The following is a 17,180-nucleotide window of genomic DNA, read 5'->3' on the forward strand; positions in this document are numbered from 1 at the left end:
TAATGAGTTTGGCTAAAGGTCTGTCAATTTTGCTTATCTTTTTAAAGAACTCCATTTTAGTTCCATTGATCTTTTTAATTGTTTTCTTAGGCTCTATTTCATTTATTTCTGCTCTGATCTTTATGATTTCATTCCTTTTACTAACTTTGAGTTTTGTTTGTTCTTCTTTCTCTAGTTGCCTTAGGTGTTAGGTTGTTTATTTGAGATTTTTCTCATTTCCTGAGGTAAGCCTGTACCACTATAAACTTCCCTTTTAGAACTTCTTTTGCTGCATCCCATAGGTTTTGGATCATTGTGTTTTCATTTTCATTTGTCTGTACCTATTTTCTGATTTCCTCTTTGATTTCTTATGTGATACATTGGTTGATTAGTAGCATATTGTCAGCCTCCATGTGTTTGTGTTTTTTACAGTTTTTTTCCTTATAGTTGATTTCTAATCCATAGTGTTGAGAAAGATGCTTGATATGATTTCAGTTTTCTTAAATTTACTGAGACTTGCTTTGTGGTCCAGCATGTGATCTATTCTGAAAAATGTTCCATGTGCACTTGAAAAGAATGTGTATTCTACTGCTTTCAGATGGAACATTCTATAAATATCAATTAAGTCCATATGGTCTAATGTGTCATTTAAGCCCTATGTTTCCTTATTGATTTTCTGTCTGGATGTTCTGTCCATTGATATAAGTGGGGTGTTAAAATCCCCCACTATTATTGTTTTACTGTCGGTTTCTCCTTTTATGTCCATTTGCATATGTCTTATATATTGAGTTGCTCCTGTGTTGGGTGCATATAAATTTATAATTGTTATATCCTCTTCTTGAATTGATCCCTTGATCATTATGTAGTGTCCTTCTTTGTCTCTTGAAACAGTACTTTAAAGTTTATTTTGTCTGATATCAGTCTTGCTACTCCAGGTTGCTTTTGATTTCCATTTGCATGGAATACCTTTTTTCCATTTCCTCACTTTCAGTCTGTATGCATCTCTAGATCTGAAGTGGGTCTCTTATAGACAGCATATATATGGGTCTTGTTTTTGTACCCATTCAGCCAGTCTATGTCTTTTGGTTGGAGCATTTAATTCATTTACATTTAAGGTAATTATTGATATGTATGTTCTTTTTGCCATTTGGTTACTTGTTTTGGCTTTGTTTTTTGTAGGTCTTTTTTCTTCCTTTCCTCTTACGTTCTCTTCTCTTGCAATTTGATGATTATCTTTAGTGTTGTTTGGATTCCTTTTTCTTCTTTTTGTGTTTATATCTATTATAGAGTTTTCATTTGTGGTTACCATGAGGTTTTGATATAGCAGTCTATATGTATACATGATGGTTTTAAGTTGCTGATCTCTTAATTTCAAATGCATTTCAAATATCCTGCATTTGTACTCTCCTCCTCTCATGATTACTAGTTTTGATATCAAATTTGTATGTGGATGGTTTCCTACCTTTACTGTATGTTTGCCTTTACTGGTGAGCTTTCCCATCCTCATAATTTTCCTGTTTCCAGTTGTGGCCTTTTCTTTTCCACTTAGAGAAGTTCCTTTAGCATTTGTTGTAAAGCTGGTTTGGTGAATTCTTTCACGTTTGGTGTGTCTGTAAAGCTTTGGATTACTCTGTCAAATCTGAACCAGAGCCTTGCTGGGTAGAGTATTCTTGGTTGTAGGTTTTTCCCTTTCATCACTTTAAATATATCATGCCACTCCCTTCTGGCCTGCAGAGTTTCTGCTGAGATAGTCTTATGGAGATTCCCTTGTATGTTATTTGTTGCTTTTCCCTTGTTGCTTTTAATATTTTCTCTGTCTTTAATTTTTGTCAGTTTCATTACTATGTGTCTCAGTGTGTTCCTCCTGAGTTAATCCTGTATGAGACTCTGTGCTTCCTGGACTTGGGTGACTGTTTCCTTTCTCATGTTAAGGAATTTTTCAGCTATAATCTCTTCAAATATTTTCTCAGGCCCTTTCTCTTCTTCTTCTCTCCTGGGACCCCTATAATGCGAATGTTGGTGCATTTGATGTTGTCTCAGAGGCCTCTTAAATTGTCCTCATTTCTTTTCATTCTTTTTTCTTTATCCTGTTCCAATGGCAGTGATTTCCACCACTTTGTCTTCCAGCTCACTGATTCGTTCTTCTGCCTCATTTATTCTGCTATTGATTCTCCCTAGTGTATTTTTCATTTCAGTTACTGTATTCTTTAAGTTTGTTTGGTTATTCTTTATATTTTCTAACTCTTTGCTAAAAACTTTTGTAACTTCTTACTACGTGCATCCATTCTTTTCCTGAGTTCTTGGATCATCTTTACGATCCCTACTCTGAACTCTTTTTCAGGTAGATTGTCTATCTCCACTTCACTTAGTTGTTCTTCTGGGGTTTTATCTTATTCTTTCGTCTGGAACATATTCCTTTGCCATGTCATTTTGTTTAAACTTCTATTTGTATCTTTATGTATGTAGTAGCTTAGTTATGTTTCTCAACCTTGGAGAAGTGACCCTCTATAGGGGATGTTGTACGTGTCCCAGCAGTACACTCCTCTCTTGTCACGCTAGGGCCAGACCCCAGGTAGGTTCTGACCTGTGTTTGTGGACTCAGTTCTGCAGGACTGTAGTTTTCTTGCTTCTGGGGTCTGCCCCTGGTGGATGAGGCTGGTCTAGAGGCTTGTGAAGGCTTCCTAGCCAGGGGCAGGGGTGGTGGTGCCTACCCACTGGTGGGTGGAGCGGGGTCTTGGCACTCTGGTGAGTAAGGCTGTGTCAAGGGGCATGTCGAGAGGTGGCTGTGAGCTCAGGAAGTCTTTAGGCAGTCTGTCTGCTGATGGGTGGGGCTGTGTTCCTTCCCTGTTGGTTGTTTTGGCCTGAGGCGTCCCAGCACTGGAGCTTACAGGCTGTTGAGTGGGGCCAGGTCTCAGTGCCAAGGACCCAAAATGTCTTCCTCCAGCCAGAGTTCACGTAGGTCCCCCCTGTGTCTGTCACCAGCTTTTATGACCCCAGAGAGAGCCATAGCCACACCCCACCTCCCCAGGAGACTCTCCAAGACCAGCAGGTAGGTCTGGCCCAGGCTCCTACAGAGTTACTGCTTTTGTCCTGGGTCCCGATGCATGTGAGACTTTGTGTGCACCTTCTAAGAGTGGTCTCTGTTTCCCCCAGTCCTGTGGAGCTCCTGCAGTCAAGCCCTGCTAGCCTTCAAAGCCAAATGCTCTGGGGGCTCCTCTTCTCAATGCCAGGCCCCTAGGCTTGGGAGCCTGGCCTGGGCCTCGGAGTTCTCACTCTTGTGCGAAAACTTGTGTGATGTAATTATTCTCCAGTTTGTGGGTTGCCCCCCCACAGGGTGGTACGGGACTTGATTATAACATGAGTGCACCCCTCCTACCAGGTCATGGTTTCTTCTTTGTCTTTGGATGTATAATATCTTTTTTGGTAGATTCCAGTCTTTTATTGATAGTTGTTCAGCAGTTAGTTGTGATTTTGGTGTGCTCATGAGAGGAGGTCCTTTTACTCCACCATCTTGTGTCCAATCTTTGGGACTTTCCATTGTGTTTTGATTTCCAGAGCTTCTCTATTAAAAATCAGCTGAAAGTTTGGGTTTTCTGTAGGTAATGATTTTCTTTTCCTTTTGATGGATTTTAATTTTTTTCTTTTTTTTTCAGCAGTTTACTATAATGTACTGAGGTGCAATTTTCTTGCTCGCAGTTTACTGAGCTTTTTGAACCTGTGTGGGTTGATGTCTTTAAACAGTTTTGGAAAATTCTCACTTGTTACTTCTTTTCCCATCCTCTTTCTCTATCTCTTTCTAGGACTCCAGTTACATTTATGAGAGACTGAATGTGGTTCACATGTCTCTTCTGCTCCATTCTGTTTTTCCTATTTTTTAAAATCTGTGCTTCAGTTTCGATATTTTCTATTGACTTCTCTTTGAGTTCTCTAATCCAGTCTTATGTTCAGTCTCCTATTAAGCCCATCAAATGAGTTTTTGAAAGAATTTTTATTGGAGTATGGTTGCTTTACAATGTTGTGTTAGTTTCTACTGTACAGTAAAGTGAATCAGCTAAGTGAATCAGCTATACATATACATATATCCCCTCTTTTTTGGATTTCCTTCCCATTTAGGTCACCACAGAGCATTGAGTAGAGTTCCCTGTGCAATACAGTAGGTTCTCATTAGTTATCTATTTTATACATAGTATCAATAGTGTATATATGTTGACCCCAGTCTCCCAATTCATCCCACCCACTCCCTTTCCCCCTTGGTATCCATACGTTTGATTTTCAAGTCTACAAACTAGAGGTTTTTGTGGAAGGAGCAGAGGGTTTCACCTCCACTATCTAGAGATCTGGGATTTAATGAGTCATTCTGAAGAACTCAAGTTTGCTAGACTTTAACTATTTTGATGCAAATCTTTCTCAGTAGAGAACTCTAAAAATCATTTATTCTTTTCTGATGATTTAGGGTCATAACTGATCATTTTTCATGATGTGATGAAGCTCTAGTTTCATCTGAAGCAAAGGGAGGTATAACCTCCTTTCCCCCTTGGCATCCATATATTTGTTCTCTAAGTCTGTGTCTCTATTTTTGCTTTGTAAATAAGATCGTCTATACCAATTTTTTCAGATTCCACATGTATATCAAATGAGTTTTTAATTTTAGATCTTCTGTCTTTTGGTTCTAAAATCAATTTTTTTATAGATTTCATTTCTTTGTTGAAATTATTTTCTCATCCTTTTACCTTTTCTTTTCTTTTTTCTTTTTTAAAATATCTTTATTGGTGTATAATTGCTTTACAATGGTGTGTTAGTTTCTGCTTTAGCCTTTTATTTTCATTGACATATTTTTTAACAGTTTTTGATTGCCCATTCCATCATCTTGTTCATCTGGGGGGTTGACTTCTATTGTCTACTTTTTCTCTTTTATTAATCATATTTTCTTGATTTTTTGCATGTCTTGTAATTTTCATTGTATTCTGGGCATTGTATTTAAAAGAGCTTTTATTTAGTGGTTCATTTTCCTATGTTAGAAGCTAATCATGTCAGCCCATTCAGTATTTGAACTGGGTGCAACTAGGTTATTATAGTTTGATTCAGTTTTCTTTGCACTAAAATGTTACAATGGCAAGAATTTTGAATACTCCTCTTAGGTTCTCGTGGACTTTGTCTCCTAAATACCAAAAGACTGTGGAAGAACTTACTCTGCTTTTTCATCCCAGCTCTCTATCATCCATGTTGCTCAATGCCCAGCAAATGTCTCATGATGACAACTGCTGATGCTTTTGGGATGCCTCTGTCTGTAAAACCAGCTCACCAAGGAAGGACTCCTCTCTGGAAATTTTAATCATTTTTGTCTCCATAGCTTTACTAGCTCTTTAGGTTGTTACAGTCCTAGTTTTGTTTTGTTTTGTTTTGTTTTGTTTTTGTGGTATGCAGGGCTCTCACTGCTGTGGCCTCTCCAGTTGCGGAGCACAGGCTCCGGACGCGCAGACGCAGTGGCCATGGCTCATGGGCCCAGCCGCTCTGCGGCATGTGGGATCTTCCCAGACCGGGGCACCAACTCACATCCCCTGCATCGGCAGGCAGACTCTCAACCACTGTGCCACCAGGGAAGCCCTACAGTCCTAGTTTTAAGTGAACATTTTTCTTACCAATTAAGTTATAAGGAGGTTAACTGCTCTCCAGTTCACTTTCTTTTCTCCATAATTCTTTTTCCACAAAAAATGTGCTATTTTACATAGGCTGTGAAGTAGTTAAACTATGAAAATAGCTTATGTATTAATACAAATTTATTGTGGAAACATTTTCTATATTAGCAACAATTAACTAAACAGCTCTCTTGGCTGCTACCAGTGAGATAACTAGGTTTTTTTTTTTTAAACAATACTTTTTGTTTGCCCATTCTAACTTTTTTTGGTGGTGATCAAGTGATTTACTATTGGAACATCTATTGGAACCAATTTATTAATGGAATCTATCTTAGAACTATGATGTCTAGCTGATTTAAACTGGACAAGCTTAATTTTAATGTAAAGTATTCTTGATTGTGCAAGCAAAATATATCTAGAAAATCTGAGGTTGTAGATTTTTATTTAAATGTTTTTTTAAAAAGGACTTTAAGGGCTTCCCTGGTGGCGCAGTGGTTGAGAGTCCGCCTGCTGATGCAGGGGACATGGGTTTGTGCCCTGCTCCAGGAGGATTCCACATGCCGTGGAGCGGCTGGGCCCGTGAGCCATGGCCGCTGAGCCTGCGTGTCCGGAGCCTGTGCTCCACAACGGGAGAGGCCACAGCAGTGAGAGGCCCGCATATCACACACACAAAAAAAGGACTTTAAAAAATGTCTAGATTCTTTAATTTAGATGATTTTCTAGTTTAAATCTGTTCCCATTTTAGTACTATATTTTAGTAAATCTGTCCTTATAAATTTGAGAATAAAAAAAACTGTACATATTGCTAAAGTACAAACTAAGCACTTGTTTTAATTTTTCATGTGTATTTTATTTAGTGTACCTAAAATGGTAAGTCAATCATAAGTTGAAATGTGGATAAAATGAACTATTTTCCAAAGCTAAACTTTTATAAAAACCCTAATTTTCTTCAAATTCAATGATTTAAGAACTCTCACAGTATGATTTTCTTAAAATTATTTAAAGTAAGAAACTAAACTTGAACCGTCAAGTGGGCATAATTTAACTGTGAAGGTGATGATGAGCTGATCTATATCCTGTAGGTTTAGTTCACTACTGTCACTCAGTGACGTACAAATATGGAATGGTTTAATTTTTACCAGTAACAGCTGTGGCTTTGTCTTTACTCTTCTGGCTAGTGGAAAAACTTAAACTTGCTGAATAATAGATTTTGCAGTCTAACTCCTTAAGTTTTCACGTTTCTGGTTTAAAAATCTAGCCCTCTGAGCTTCCATCTTCTCCCTTTGTGCATACTGGTTTTAAGAGCTCCTGCCCGGAGCTGCCTGTGGTAGGCAAGAGCATGGCCTGTTCTTTCTTGGTCTCGTGCCACTGATGGCAGTGTGTGTTGTTGGGGGCCGGGTGGGGAGGCTGCTTCAGCATCTATGATGGCAATAGTCCCATTCTTTTGGCCTTGGCTGTTTCTCTCTCCAATGCCATCATATTGTATCTGTGCAATCTGGTAGCCCCAATGAGAGTGCTACATGGGCTTTGGATTCTTGAGACTCCTAGCAACTGACAAAGCAATGAACAAAACAGTACCACAGACAGCATTCTCTTTGTCCTGACTCTGAATGTAAAGTCATGGAATCTCCTCTTACCTGTCTCTAACTGGCACTCTTTTTACTGGATGCATGGGCCTGGCCTGGCTCACTTAGAGTAAGCTGCCGATACCTTTTCCTCAGTAAATCTTCACATCATCCAGACTGTGGATTGAGGGAATGTAATGAGATGCTGTCTGCACCCCCCAGAGCACCCACACATTTGGGGCAGCTTCACTAAAGTTATCTAAGCTTTTCAAACTCTAGTTCTTCAAGCCAGCAGAGCACTTGCTTTTATCAACTTCTGCCAAGAGATGGGCCTTTGCTCAAGGTCCAGAGTCAATGTCCAAACTCCCCAAGCAATTATCCGGGGGTACTCCAAATATGGAGGGATGACAAGAAGAAAATTCCCCTCTCCCCATAAATGCACACTGTGAAGAGAAATGGGGATGGTATAGGTAGCATGTACATGGAATCTGCTCTCTCCAACAGGCAATATTCTTCTCCCCTTTATAAGGATTTTTTATGAACTAAGTGGGGGGGGGACAAACTGGTGGGGGAAAGATTCTGCTAAAGTTTCCACACTTTGCAAAGGCTGAGGTAATTCTCTGCACTTAAAAGGAGAAACAGATAGTGAGTTTGGACTCAACTGTGAGCTGTCTCCCTGTTTACTGCAATCCTGGTCAAAAACCCTCCTTGGGCGCAGATTAAGGTCTTACTAAGTAAATTTCAGCAAATTAATGTATATGCTCTACATTTGACAATGTTAAGAATGAACCCAGGGCTTCCCTGGTGGTGCAGTGGTTAAGAATCCACCTGCCAATGCAGGGGATATGGGTTCAAGCCCTGGTCCGGGAAGATCCCGCATGCCACGCAGCAACTAAGCCCATGCGCCACAACTACTGAAGCTTGCGTGCCTAGAGCCCGTGCTCTGCAACAAGAGAAGCCACTGCAATGAGAAGCCTGCACACCGCAATAAAAGAGTAGACCCTGCTCTCCGTGACTAAAGAAAGCCCGCGCACAGCCACGAAGACCCAACGCAGCCATAAATGAATGAATGAACTCAAAAACCCTTTAATATTTGACTGTCTGAATCAAGACTTAACACTTTCTACATTGAGGCTATCATCAACATTCTCAAAGGGAAAATTTTCCAATGTCACATAAATGCCCAGTATGAATAAAAACATTTTTTTTTCTCATTTGAAAATAACTGAAATCACAATTTAATAATAACTAATGGTTGCGTAGCCCTTTATAGTTTAAAAAACTCTCACATATATCATCACATTTGGTTTCCACAACAAACCTTTGATATTTCTTCAACATTTATTTTCCTGTTATATTTTCCCATTTTATGGATGTGAGAATTAAAGTGCGGTGAGGTCGGTGAGCTGCCTTGTCAGAACCAGGGCTCTAACTCCAGTTGTGAACGAAAAATTCTGTGTTTTTCCCACTGTCTGAGGCTTCCTCTAAACACATGTCTACAAATGCTATTCTTCCTCAGTAGATATGACGTGTTTCCGTGTGATACATCTCCCAAGTTAATCCTGAGAGTGAAACTGGACACATGTCCAGGTACCTTACTCTATCACTCTATCCTTTTGACCAAAAGCATGCGTACAAAGAATTGTCTGGGATTAGCAGGCACAGCCTGCGTGTCTCTAGGACCTCAGGCCATATCTCAAAGGACAACTTTTAGGAAATGAAGTTGAAAAGAGCCATGTGCATGCAACGTTTATGTTTCCCTTTGGACTTCAATCCCCTGGGTACTTAAAATGAAAGCTTTGTTTGGTACTGAATTTGTAACTAACATAAGGGCTAATATCTGTGAAGGCTTTGAAGATATAAAAACATTTTTTTCATTCAGCAATGGTGAATTTTCTTGCCAAACACTTCAGCATTAGGGGAAGTAATATGCCATGCTTTGCAGCCCAGGGGGTCATCATGACTTGTAGAAATGTCACAAGGGAGCAGTGTGCAAGGAAACCAGAGCTCAAAAGCGACACACATATGCCTGCTGTTACCATAGTTACAACAGGAAAGGCCATGAGAGGCGTGCTTTCTCCTATAAGCAGTGAAATAAACCTTCCGTGATTTAGGATCACTGGGGTGAATAATCCTGACTCTGTCCACAGGGTTTTATCATGGTTGCCTTGAGTTTCAACGTTTAACAGGGAAGAGAAGGAGGGATAAATGATTTAAGCTCAGTGAAGTTGTTACTGATGTTCTATCAGTTAACTTTTACTCTCAGAGCCTGCATGAACGTGGAAAGTCTTTATTCATTCCCCTACCAGCAAATTATAGGGATTAATGGCCATGACTAATTTTAGTTTGAGTATGACACACTACAGGGTGATAAAAGGAGAATGTCTCTCTCATTCCTGAATTTCTGAGGCTGGATCAGTATAAAGCTATGGAGATCATAGCAATAGAGATGTCCCAGGGCATACACATAGCTCTTTATGCTTCTTAAATCTGGCTTTCTAAGCATGATGGAATCCGGTCTAACTTGTCTTCCAATGTTTGAATCTCTCCTACAGCACCTCTGCCAGAGTGATTTGTATTCTCTAGTTTGATGACAACTTTGTAATGAGTGCATCACCCATAATATAGACAGTTTTGAGAAATAATGATTACAACAACAAGTAACACTTTTGTGGGTTACTATATGTGAGATACTATAAAAGTGTCCTATAAATTCATTTCATCCCCAGAAAGACCCCAGGAGGCAAGTAACTATTATCTCCATTTTATAGAAGGAAGCCAAGACTTAGAATAGTAAAGAAGTTCCTCCAGTGTCCCACAGCTGTGAAATGTCAGTCAGACCCAGGGATCTGTGACCCCAAAACCTGAGAGGAAGCTATAGCCTCTATCATCTTCACCTGGAGCAAAAATCCGTCTCCTTGTAATTTCTACCCACTGGTCTAGTTCTATCCTCAGACTCAGGGAAAAAGTCTTAATTCCTCTTCCACTACTAGCTCTTTGTATATCTGTATGGCTTTCAGGACTTTCTGCAGTCTGTTTAGACCACAAGATGCGGTTTTTAGATGTCCATTCTTCAACCCGCCTCCAACCATGTATTCTTCTTGTTTTGCATATTGCATTAGCTTTCTAATGGGTTTCTTCATGCTCAGCCCTCTGTCTGACCACCAGCAGTTGTAGGCTTTAAAATGAGTCAGATCTCTTCAGTCCTCTGTTCAACGCACTCCGGCTTCTCATGTCAAAGTGCAAGTAAAATCTTTACAGCCAACTTCAAGATGGCAAACCCCCTGCTGTGGCCTCCACTCCCACACTCTCCCTTTCTGCTCACACTGCTTGAGGCACACCCGCCTGCTTCCTGTTCCCTAAATGTGCCAAGCATGTTCCCCACTCCTCTCCCTGGAAAGCTGAGCTGGACTATCCAGTTGGTTCTTCCCTGTCCCTCCTCCTGTCTCCCTTCCTTAGTCATCTTATCAGTGAGACCTTCTCCATCTACTCTATGGAAAATAAGAAGTCTCTCCCCTCACTGCTCTTCCCTTTCCTCCTTCCTTTTTGTATTTTTCTCCACAGCTCTTGTCACCATCTGATTATTGTTTATTTTACTTATTTCTTTGATCTTTGCCTGCCCTCTCCTCTTAGCCCCACATAATGACACAAGCTCCATGAGGGTAGAAAGTCTTACCTTTTAGTTCAATTCTAACATTAAATCATAAGAAACTGGCCTAGAAAAAGGACCACTTCATATGGGTCAACTTGCCCCAGCACTAAGAGCAGCCCCTGGCACAGAACAGCATTCAGTAAGTAGTTGGTTGTTAAATGAATAATTTATCCACATACTAAAAATATTTGAGACTTTATATCTTATGTGGAGTTGAATATAGATGGACATGCAAATAAATACTAAAAACTTTTATTAATACACTGAACCTAGCATTTAAATATAAGATATGACATTTTCTTCACTAGTAATTTTAACAGTCATCCACCAGCCTCAGAACATCCTTTGTCAAAAGGGCCAACTTCCCTATCAATTGGTAGGAGCTGTTTGGATTCAGGATAAGGTCTTTCTCTTCAGCTAAATTGAGGCAGTGATCTTGCACATCACCTGCCATAGAGTGACCTGCTTCTTACCACCACTGTGTTTACACAGAGGAGTGGATATTCTTTAGAAAATAATGACAAACTAATAATAATGTTCCTGTTCAACATCTCTAGCTGAAAATCACTGCAAAAACAAATTTTTTCCAGAGGGTATCAATTCCTACTGGCGGATCTGAGACCATATGTTTGGTTTACTTTAACAATGTTTCTGCCACAGTATTTAAAAAAATACGCCAGAAATTCTAATGTTGAGAAACAAATACTAGGATGGAATACTACATGATAAAATATAAGGAAAATTAGGATAATTATTGGAGGACTAACACAGCAAGCCTTACTGCTGATCACAAGGTGTTGTGGAAATTGTTGTCAACCCTTTGATTACCATTTCAAGTTATTCACTGTTAATTTGCAGTGCTTCTTATGGAAAGGGGAGGATTTTGTCCTCACACATTGAGGGCAAGGAGACAGTTTAGGAATTTTAAATAAATACAGAAAAGCAAGGGATTTTTCCCCATTCTAAAAGCCCCTTAAGAATCACAAATCAAGAATTCTCACATTCATCTACAAAAGAAAGCATTAAGTTTGTTTATACCCACAACAAAACATGGACCTGCAGAAGTTTTCAAACAATCCTCCAGCAGCTTCATGCGGGTCTTCTGGAGCTCAGGGCTGTCCCATTCATCTTCATCAATTCCCCAGTACAGATCTATGACCTGGGGACCAATGGATGAGGCAGCGTTAATTCACCTGTGCGAAAACTCAATTGATGTGTAGGCTTTATTCTTATTCACAATATTAAGCTAATGTGACTTCTAGCTTTTCTCTTTGCAGCGGGTTTTCCCTTGCAGAGGGAAAATGATTTTTAAGATCAATCTAAAGAGGTACTTTTTTTAATCCCATGATGGTTTGGGGATGAACACTATAATTTTTTTTTTGTTCCTGATTATACTGTTGACATGGCCCCAGAGAAAATGAAATGTTAAATATCAGAGGCTTTGCAATTCAGGCTTTCATTATATTGAAATGGTAACAGGATTTCAGAAGTCTGAAAGCAGCTGGGATATAGTTACTACATTATCTGAGACAAATAACAGTGTATAATTTTACTGTTATGTCTCAATATGAGAAGGGAAAACCATAATGGGCATTCACATATACTGACCCAAAGTTAAATAGCTACATTTCTGTAAAAAAATAAAGAGAAAAAAGAAACCTGTTATCCCACAGAGGCATTTTGTTTATATCTTCTCTAAGCAGCTTGGCTTTCATTAATACATATCTGAAAAAACATGACGATGAGGAAAGAGTCTGTGAAAAAAACTTTTACAAGTACACTCTTTGAAAAATTTGCTATGGAGAGCAGAATGGGTTTCATTCCTTTTACTCAACTGCTGTCTGCATAAGCTAAATGTTTCTAATTGTAGCTCTGAAGATTTCTTCTTTTCCTTTCTTTATTTCCTGCAAGCAGAAAAAAAACCCTCTCCTCCTTACTGGCTGTTTGCATGGCATTCAGTGAGATGTAGGCGAAGAGCATGGGGTCCCCCACTGTGTTCCAAGTGCTCTGTGTACTTCCCATCTCCTGGCCAATGCCCCACACAAGTGTGTTTGTATCAAATCTTTGTCTATCTGCATTTGAGTTCTTAGATGGCTGATAGAGATATAACAATTTCTTTTAAAAAATATTGCCGTGGCTCAGTCCATGAGTTTTATAACATATGAAACTATCAGCACTGATTTTGGGGTTCTTTCTTTTCATCTACTTTACAAGGTTTAATCACAATATTAAGAAAGAGGGACCTCTGAGACTATAACTTGACTGTCCACTATGAGAGCCCTTAGCTGTTGTTATCTAAAACTAAATATAAATTAAAATTAAAAATTCAGTTCAAGTGCTCAATAGTCACATGTGATTACTGACTGCCATGTTGGAAAATGCAGATATAGAATACTTCACCATCACAGGAAGTTTAATTGGACAGAATTGTAATTTACTGAACTTCATATACTGAAATTACTAGAAGAAGTCCATTTTGGGCCATCTGCCAATAAACTCTCAAACACAAATCTGCAATGTGAATGGTAACTTAGTTGTGTCATGCACAAACTAACAACCATACACAGAACCTGGTCCCCATCCTTGTGGCTGATACTGTTTGATATCTGAGGAAAGGTAGGATTTAGAATAAATGAGAAACAGAAGTGGTAAAAATGAAAGTTAATGTAACAAAAGCTATAAATATACAACTGCTATTCCTCTCACATCTTCTGTGACATAAAATTATATAAAGTAATTATGTCACTGTAACTTATTAGATGTTGCATATATAATAATAATAGCACAAAAGGGAGAAAAGGGAGTAGAGCTACATGGGAGTAGTCTTTCTATAGCTTACTGGAATTAACTTATCAGAATCTACCTATGATTTATACCAAGATGTATATGCCTTAAAATAACTACAAAGAAAATAACTCAAAAATTAATGATTTTTTCACTATAAGGCATTAAAATGTTAAACTAGAAAATATTCACATATCACAAAGCAAAGAAGTAGAAGAGGAATAGAGGAACAGAAATGACAGACATATAGAATAAAAGTAAAATGGCAGAAGTAAATCCAACTATGTCAATAATACCATTAAGTGTGAATGGTTTAAAAAGTCCAAACAGAGAGACTGTCAGACTAGATAAAAACAAGATCCAACTATATACTTCTACAGGAGTACACTTTAGATTCAAAAAGGTTAAAAGGATGGAAAAAATAGGATGGAAAAAATGACAAAGGAGGCAAGAATATACAATGGAGAAAAGACAGCCTCTTCAATAAGTGGTGCTGGGAAAACTGGACAGCTACATGTAAATGAATGAAATTAGAACACTCCCTAACACCATACACAAAAATAAACTCAAAATGGCTTAGAGACCTAAATGTAAGGCCAGATCCTATAAAACTATTAGAGGAAAACACAGGAAGAACACTCTTTGGCGGACTTCCCTGGCAGTCCAGTGGTTAAGACTTCGTCTTCCAACACGGGGTGCCAGTTCAATCCCTGGTTGGGGAACTAAGATCCCACATGCCTCACAGCCAAAAAACACCAAAACATAAAACAGAAGCAATACTGTAACAAATTCAATAAAGACTTTAAAAATGGTCCACATCAAAAAAAAAATCTTTAAAAAACCCCACTCTGACATAAATCACAGCAAGATCTTTTTTAATCTGCCTCCTAGAGTAATGAAAATAAAAACAAAAATAAATGGGACCTGGGCTTCCCTGGTGGCGCAGTGGTTGAGAGTCCGCCTGCCGATGCAGGGGACACGGGTTCGTGCCCCGGTCTGGGAAGATCCCGCATGCCGCGGAGCGGCTGGGCCCGTGAGCCGTGGCCGCTGGGCCTGTGCGTCCGGAGCCTGTGCTCTGCAGGGGGAGAGGCCACAGCAGTGAGAGGCCCGCCTACCGCAAAAAAAAAAAAAAAAAAAATGGGACCTAATTAAAAGCTTTTGTATAGTAAAGGGAACTGTAAAAAAAAAAAAAAGACAACCCTCAGAATGGGAGAAAACCTTTGCAAATGAAGCAACTGACAAGGGATTAATCTCCAAAATATACAAGCAGCTCATGCAGCTCAATATCAAAACAAACAACCCAATCAAAAAATGGGCTAAAGATCTAAATAGACATTTCTCCAAAAAGACATACAGATGGCCAATGAACACATGAAAAGATTCTCAATATCACTAATTATTAGAGAAATGCAAATCAAAAGTACAATGATGTATCATCTCACACCAGTCAGAATGGTCATCATCAAAAAATCTACAAACAAATGCTGGAGAGGGTGTGGAGAAAAGGGAAACCTGTTGCACCGTTGGTAGGAATGTAAATTGGTACAGCCACTATGGAGAACAGTATGGAGGTTCCTTAAAAAACTAAAAATAGAGCTACCATATGATCTAGCAATCCCACTCCTGGGCATATAGCTAGAGAAAACCATAATTTGAAAAGATACATGCGCCCCCAGTGTTCACTGCAGCACTATTTACAATGGCCAGGACACAGAAGCAACCTAAATATCCATCAACAGAAGAATGGATAAAGAAGATGTGGTACATATATACAATGGAATATTACTCAGCCATAAAAAAGAACAAAATAATGTCATTTGCAGCAACATGAATGGACCTAGAGCCTGTCATACTGAGTGAAGTAAGACAGAGAAAGACAAATATTATATGGTATCACTCACATGTGGAATCTAAAAACAGGTAAAAATGTATTTATCTACAAAGCAGAAATAGTTACAGATGTAGAAAACAAACTTATGGTTACCAGGCAGTAAGGGGAGGGAAGAGATAAATTGGGAGATTGGGATTTACATATACACACTATTATATATGAAATAACTAATAAGGACCTACTGTATAGCACAGGGAACTCTACTCAATACTCTGTAATGGCCTACATGGGAAAAGAATCTAAAAAGGAGTGTATATATGTGTATGTATAACTGATTCACTTTGTAGTACAGCAGAAACTAACACAACATTGTAAGTCAACTATTCTGCAATAAAAATTTTTTAAAATTCACTTAAAAATTGAAAGTGTTATAATAGTGTAGAACAAGCATGACAATAGACAAAATCAATAAAACAATCTATATGTAAGAGAATTTGTATTAAAATAAATGTAATATTTCAAAAAAAGGATGGAAAAAGACTTATCATGCAAACCACAACCATAAAAAAGCTCATGGGGCTATACTAATATCAGACAAATACATACTAATATCAGACAAAAGAAATTTTAAAACCATATAACTAAAGATGAAGAGGGACATTTTATAATGATAAAAGGGTCAATCCATCAGGAGGATGTAACAATTATAAATGTATATGCAATGAACAGAGCCTTAAAATACATGAAAAACAAACTGACAGAAATGAAGGAGAAATAGACAATTCAACTATAATAGTTGGAGGCTTGAATATATAATAATGGGAAGAACAAAATCCTGGAAGACTGTACCAATACTATAAATGAACTAGTTCTAACATGTCTTAGGACAATCTACCCGACAACATAATATACATTCTTAAGTTCACATAGAACATTCTCCAGGAGAGAACATATGTTAGATCATTAAACAAGCATCAATAACCTTCAATAGATTTAAATCATATAATGTTATGTCCTCTGAACACAATGCAATGATACTAGAAATCAATAATAGAAAGAAACGTGGAAAATTCATAAGTAGATGGAAATTAACACACTCCTAAATAACCAATTAATCAAGAAATCACAAGGGAAATTAAAAATTACTTTGAGATGAGTGAGAATGAAGATACAACATAGCAAATTTATGGGATGTAGATAAAGCCATACTTAGAGGAAATTTAGAGCTGTAAACACCTATATTAAAAATGATTTCAATAATTTAACTTGACAATAGAAAAAGCATCAAGCACAAGCCAAAGCAAGCAGAAGGAAGGAAATAATAGATTACAATGGAAATTAATGAAACAGAATAGAAAAATGATAGAGGAAAAGAAATGAATGAAATCCAAATTTGGTTCTTTGAAGAAATCAACAAAATGGATAAAACTGGATTCACCAAAAGAAACAAAAACAACCTCAGATTCCTAAAATCTGGGGTGAAAGAGGCCATTACTACTAACCTTACAGAAATAAAAGGATTATTAGAGAATACTACAGACAACTGTATGCCAATGAATTAGATCACTTAGATGAAATGGACAAATTCCTAGAGAGACACAAATTACATAAATTAACTCAGGACAGAATAGAAAAATGTGAAGACATTTTTAACAAGAGAAAAGCCTAGGTCTAGACAGATGCACTGGTGAATTCTACCAAACATTTACAAAAGAATTAATACCAATTATTCA

The 17,180-nt window shown here is 38.2% G+C and overlaps 1 protein-coding gene across 1 annotated transcript in view; it reads right to left on the reverse strand.

Moving 5' to 3' along the window:
- Nucleotides 1-17,180, reverse strand: part of NWD2 (NACHT and WD repeat domain containing 2) — a gene marked incomplete at both ends in the record, with an annotated part of 205,067 nt that overhangs the window by 78,334 nt on the left and 109,553 nt on the right. The window contains one exon of the mRNA XM_081236222.1: nucleotides 11,875-11,991. Coding sequence (XP_081092348.1) covers nucleotides 11,875-11,991 — 117 coding nt within the window. The remainder of the gene's footprint in view (nucleotides 1-11,874; nucleotides 11,992-17,180) is intronic.

This window comes from Mesoplodon bidens (assembly GCF_964165515.1).
Source record: "Mesoplodon bidens genome assembly, chromosome: 1".
Taxonomy (NCBI): domain Eukaryota; kingdom Metazoa; phylum Chordata; class Mammalia; order Artiodactyla; family Ziphiidae; genus Mesoplodon; species Mesoplodon bidens.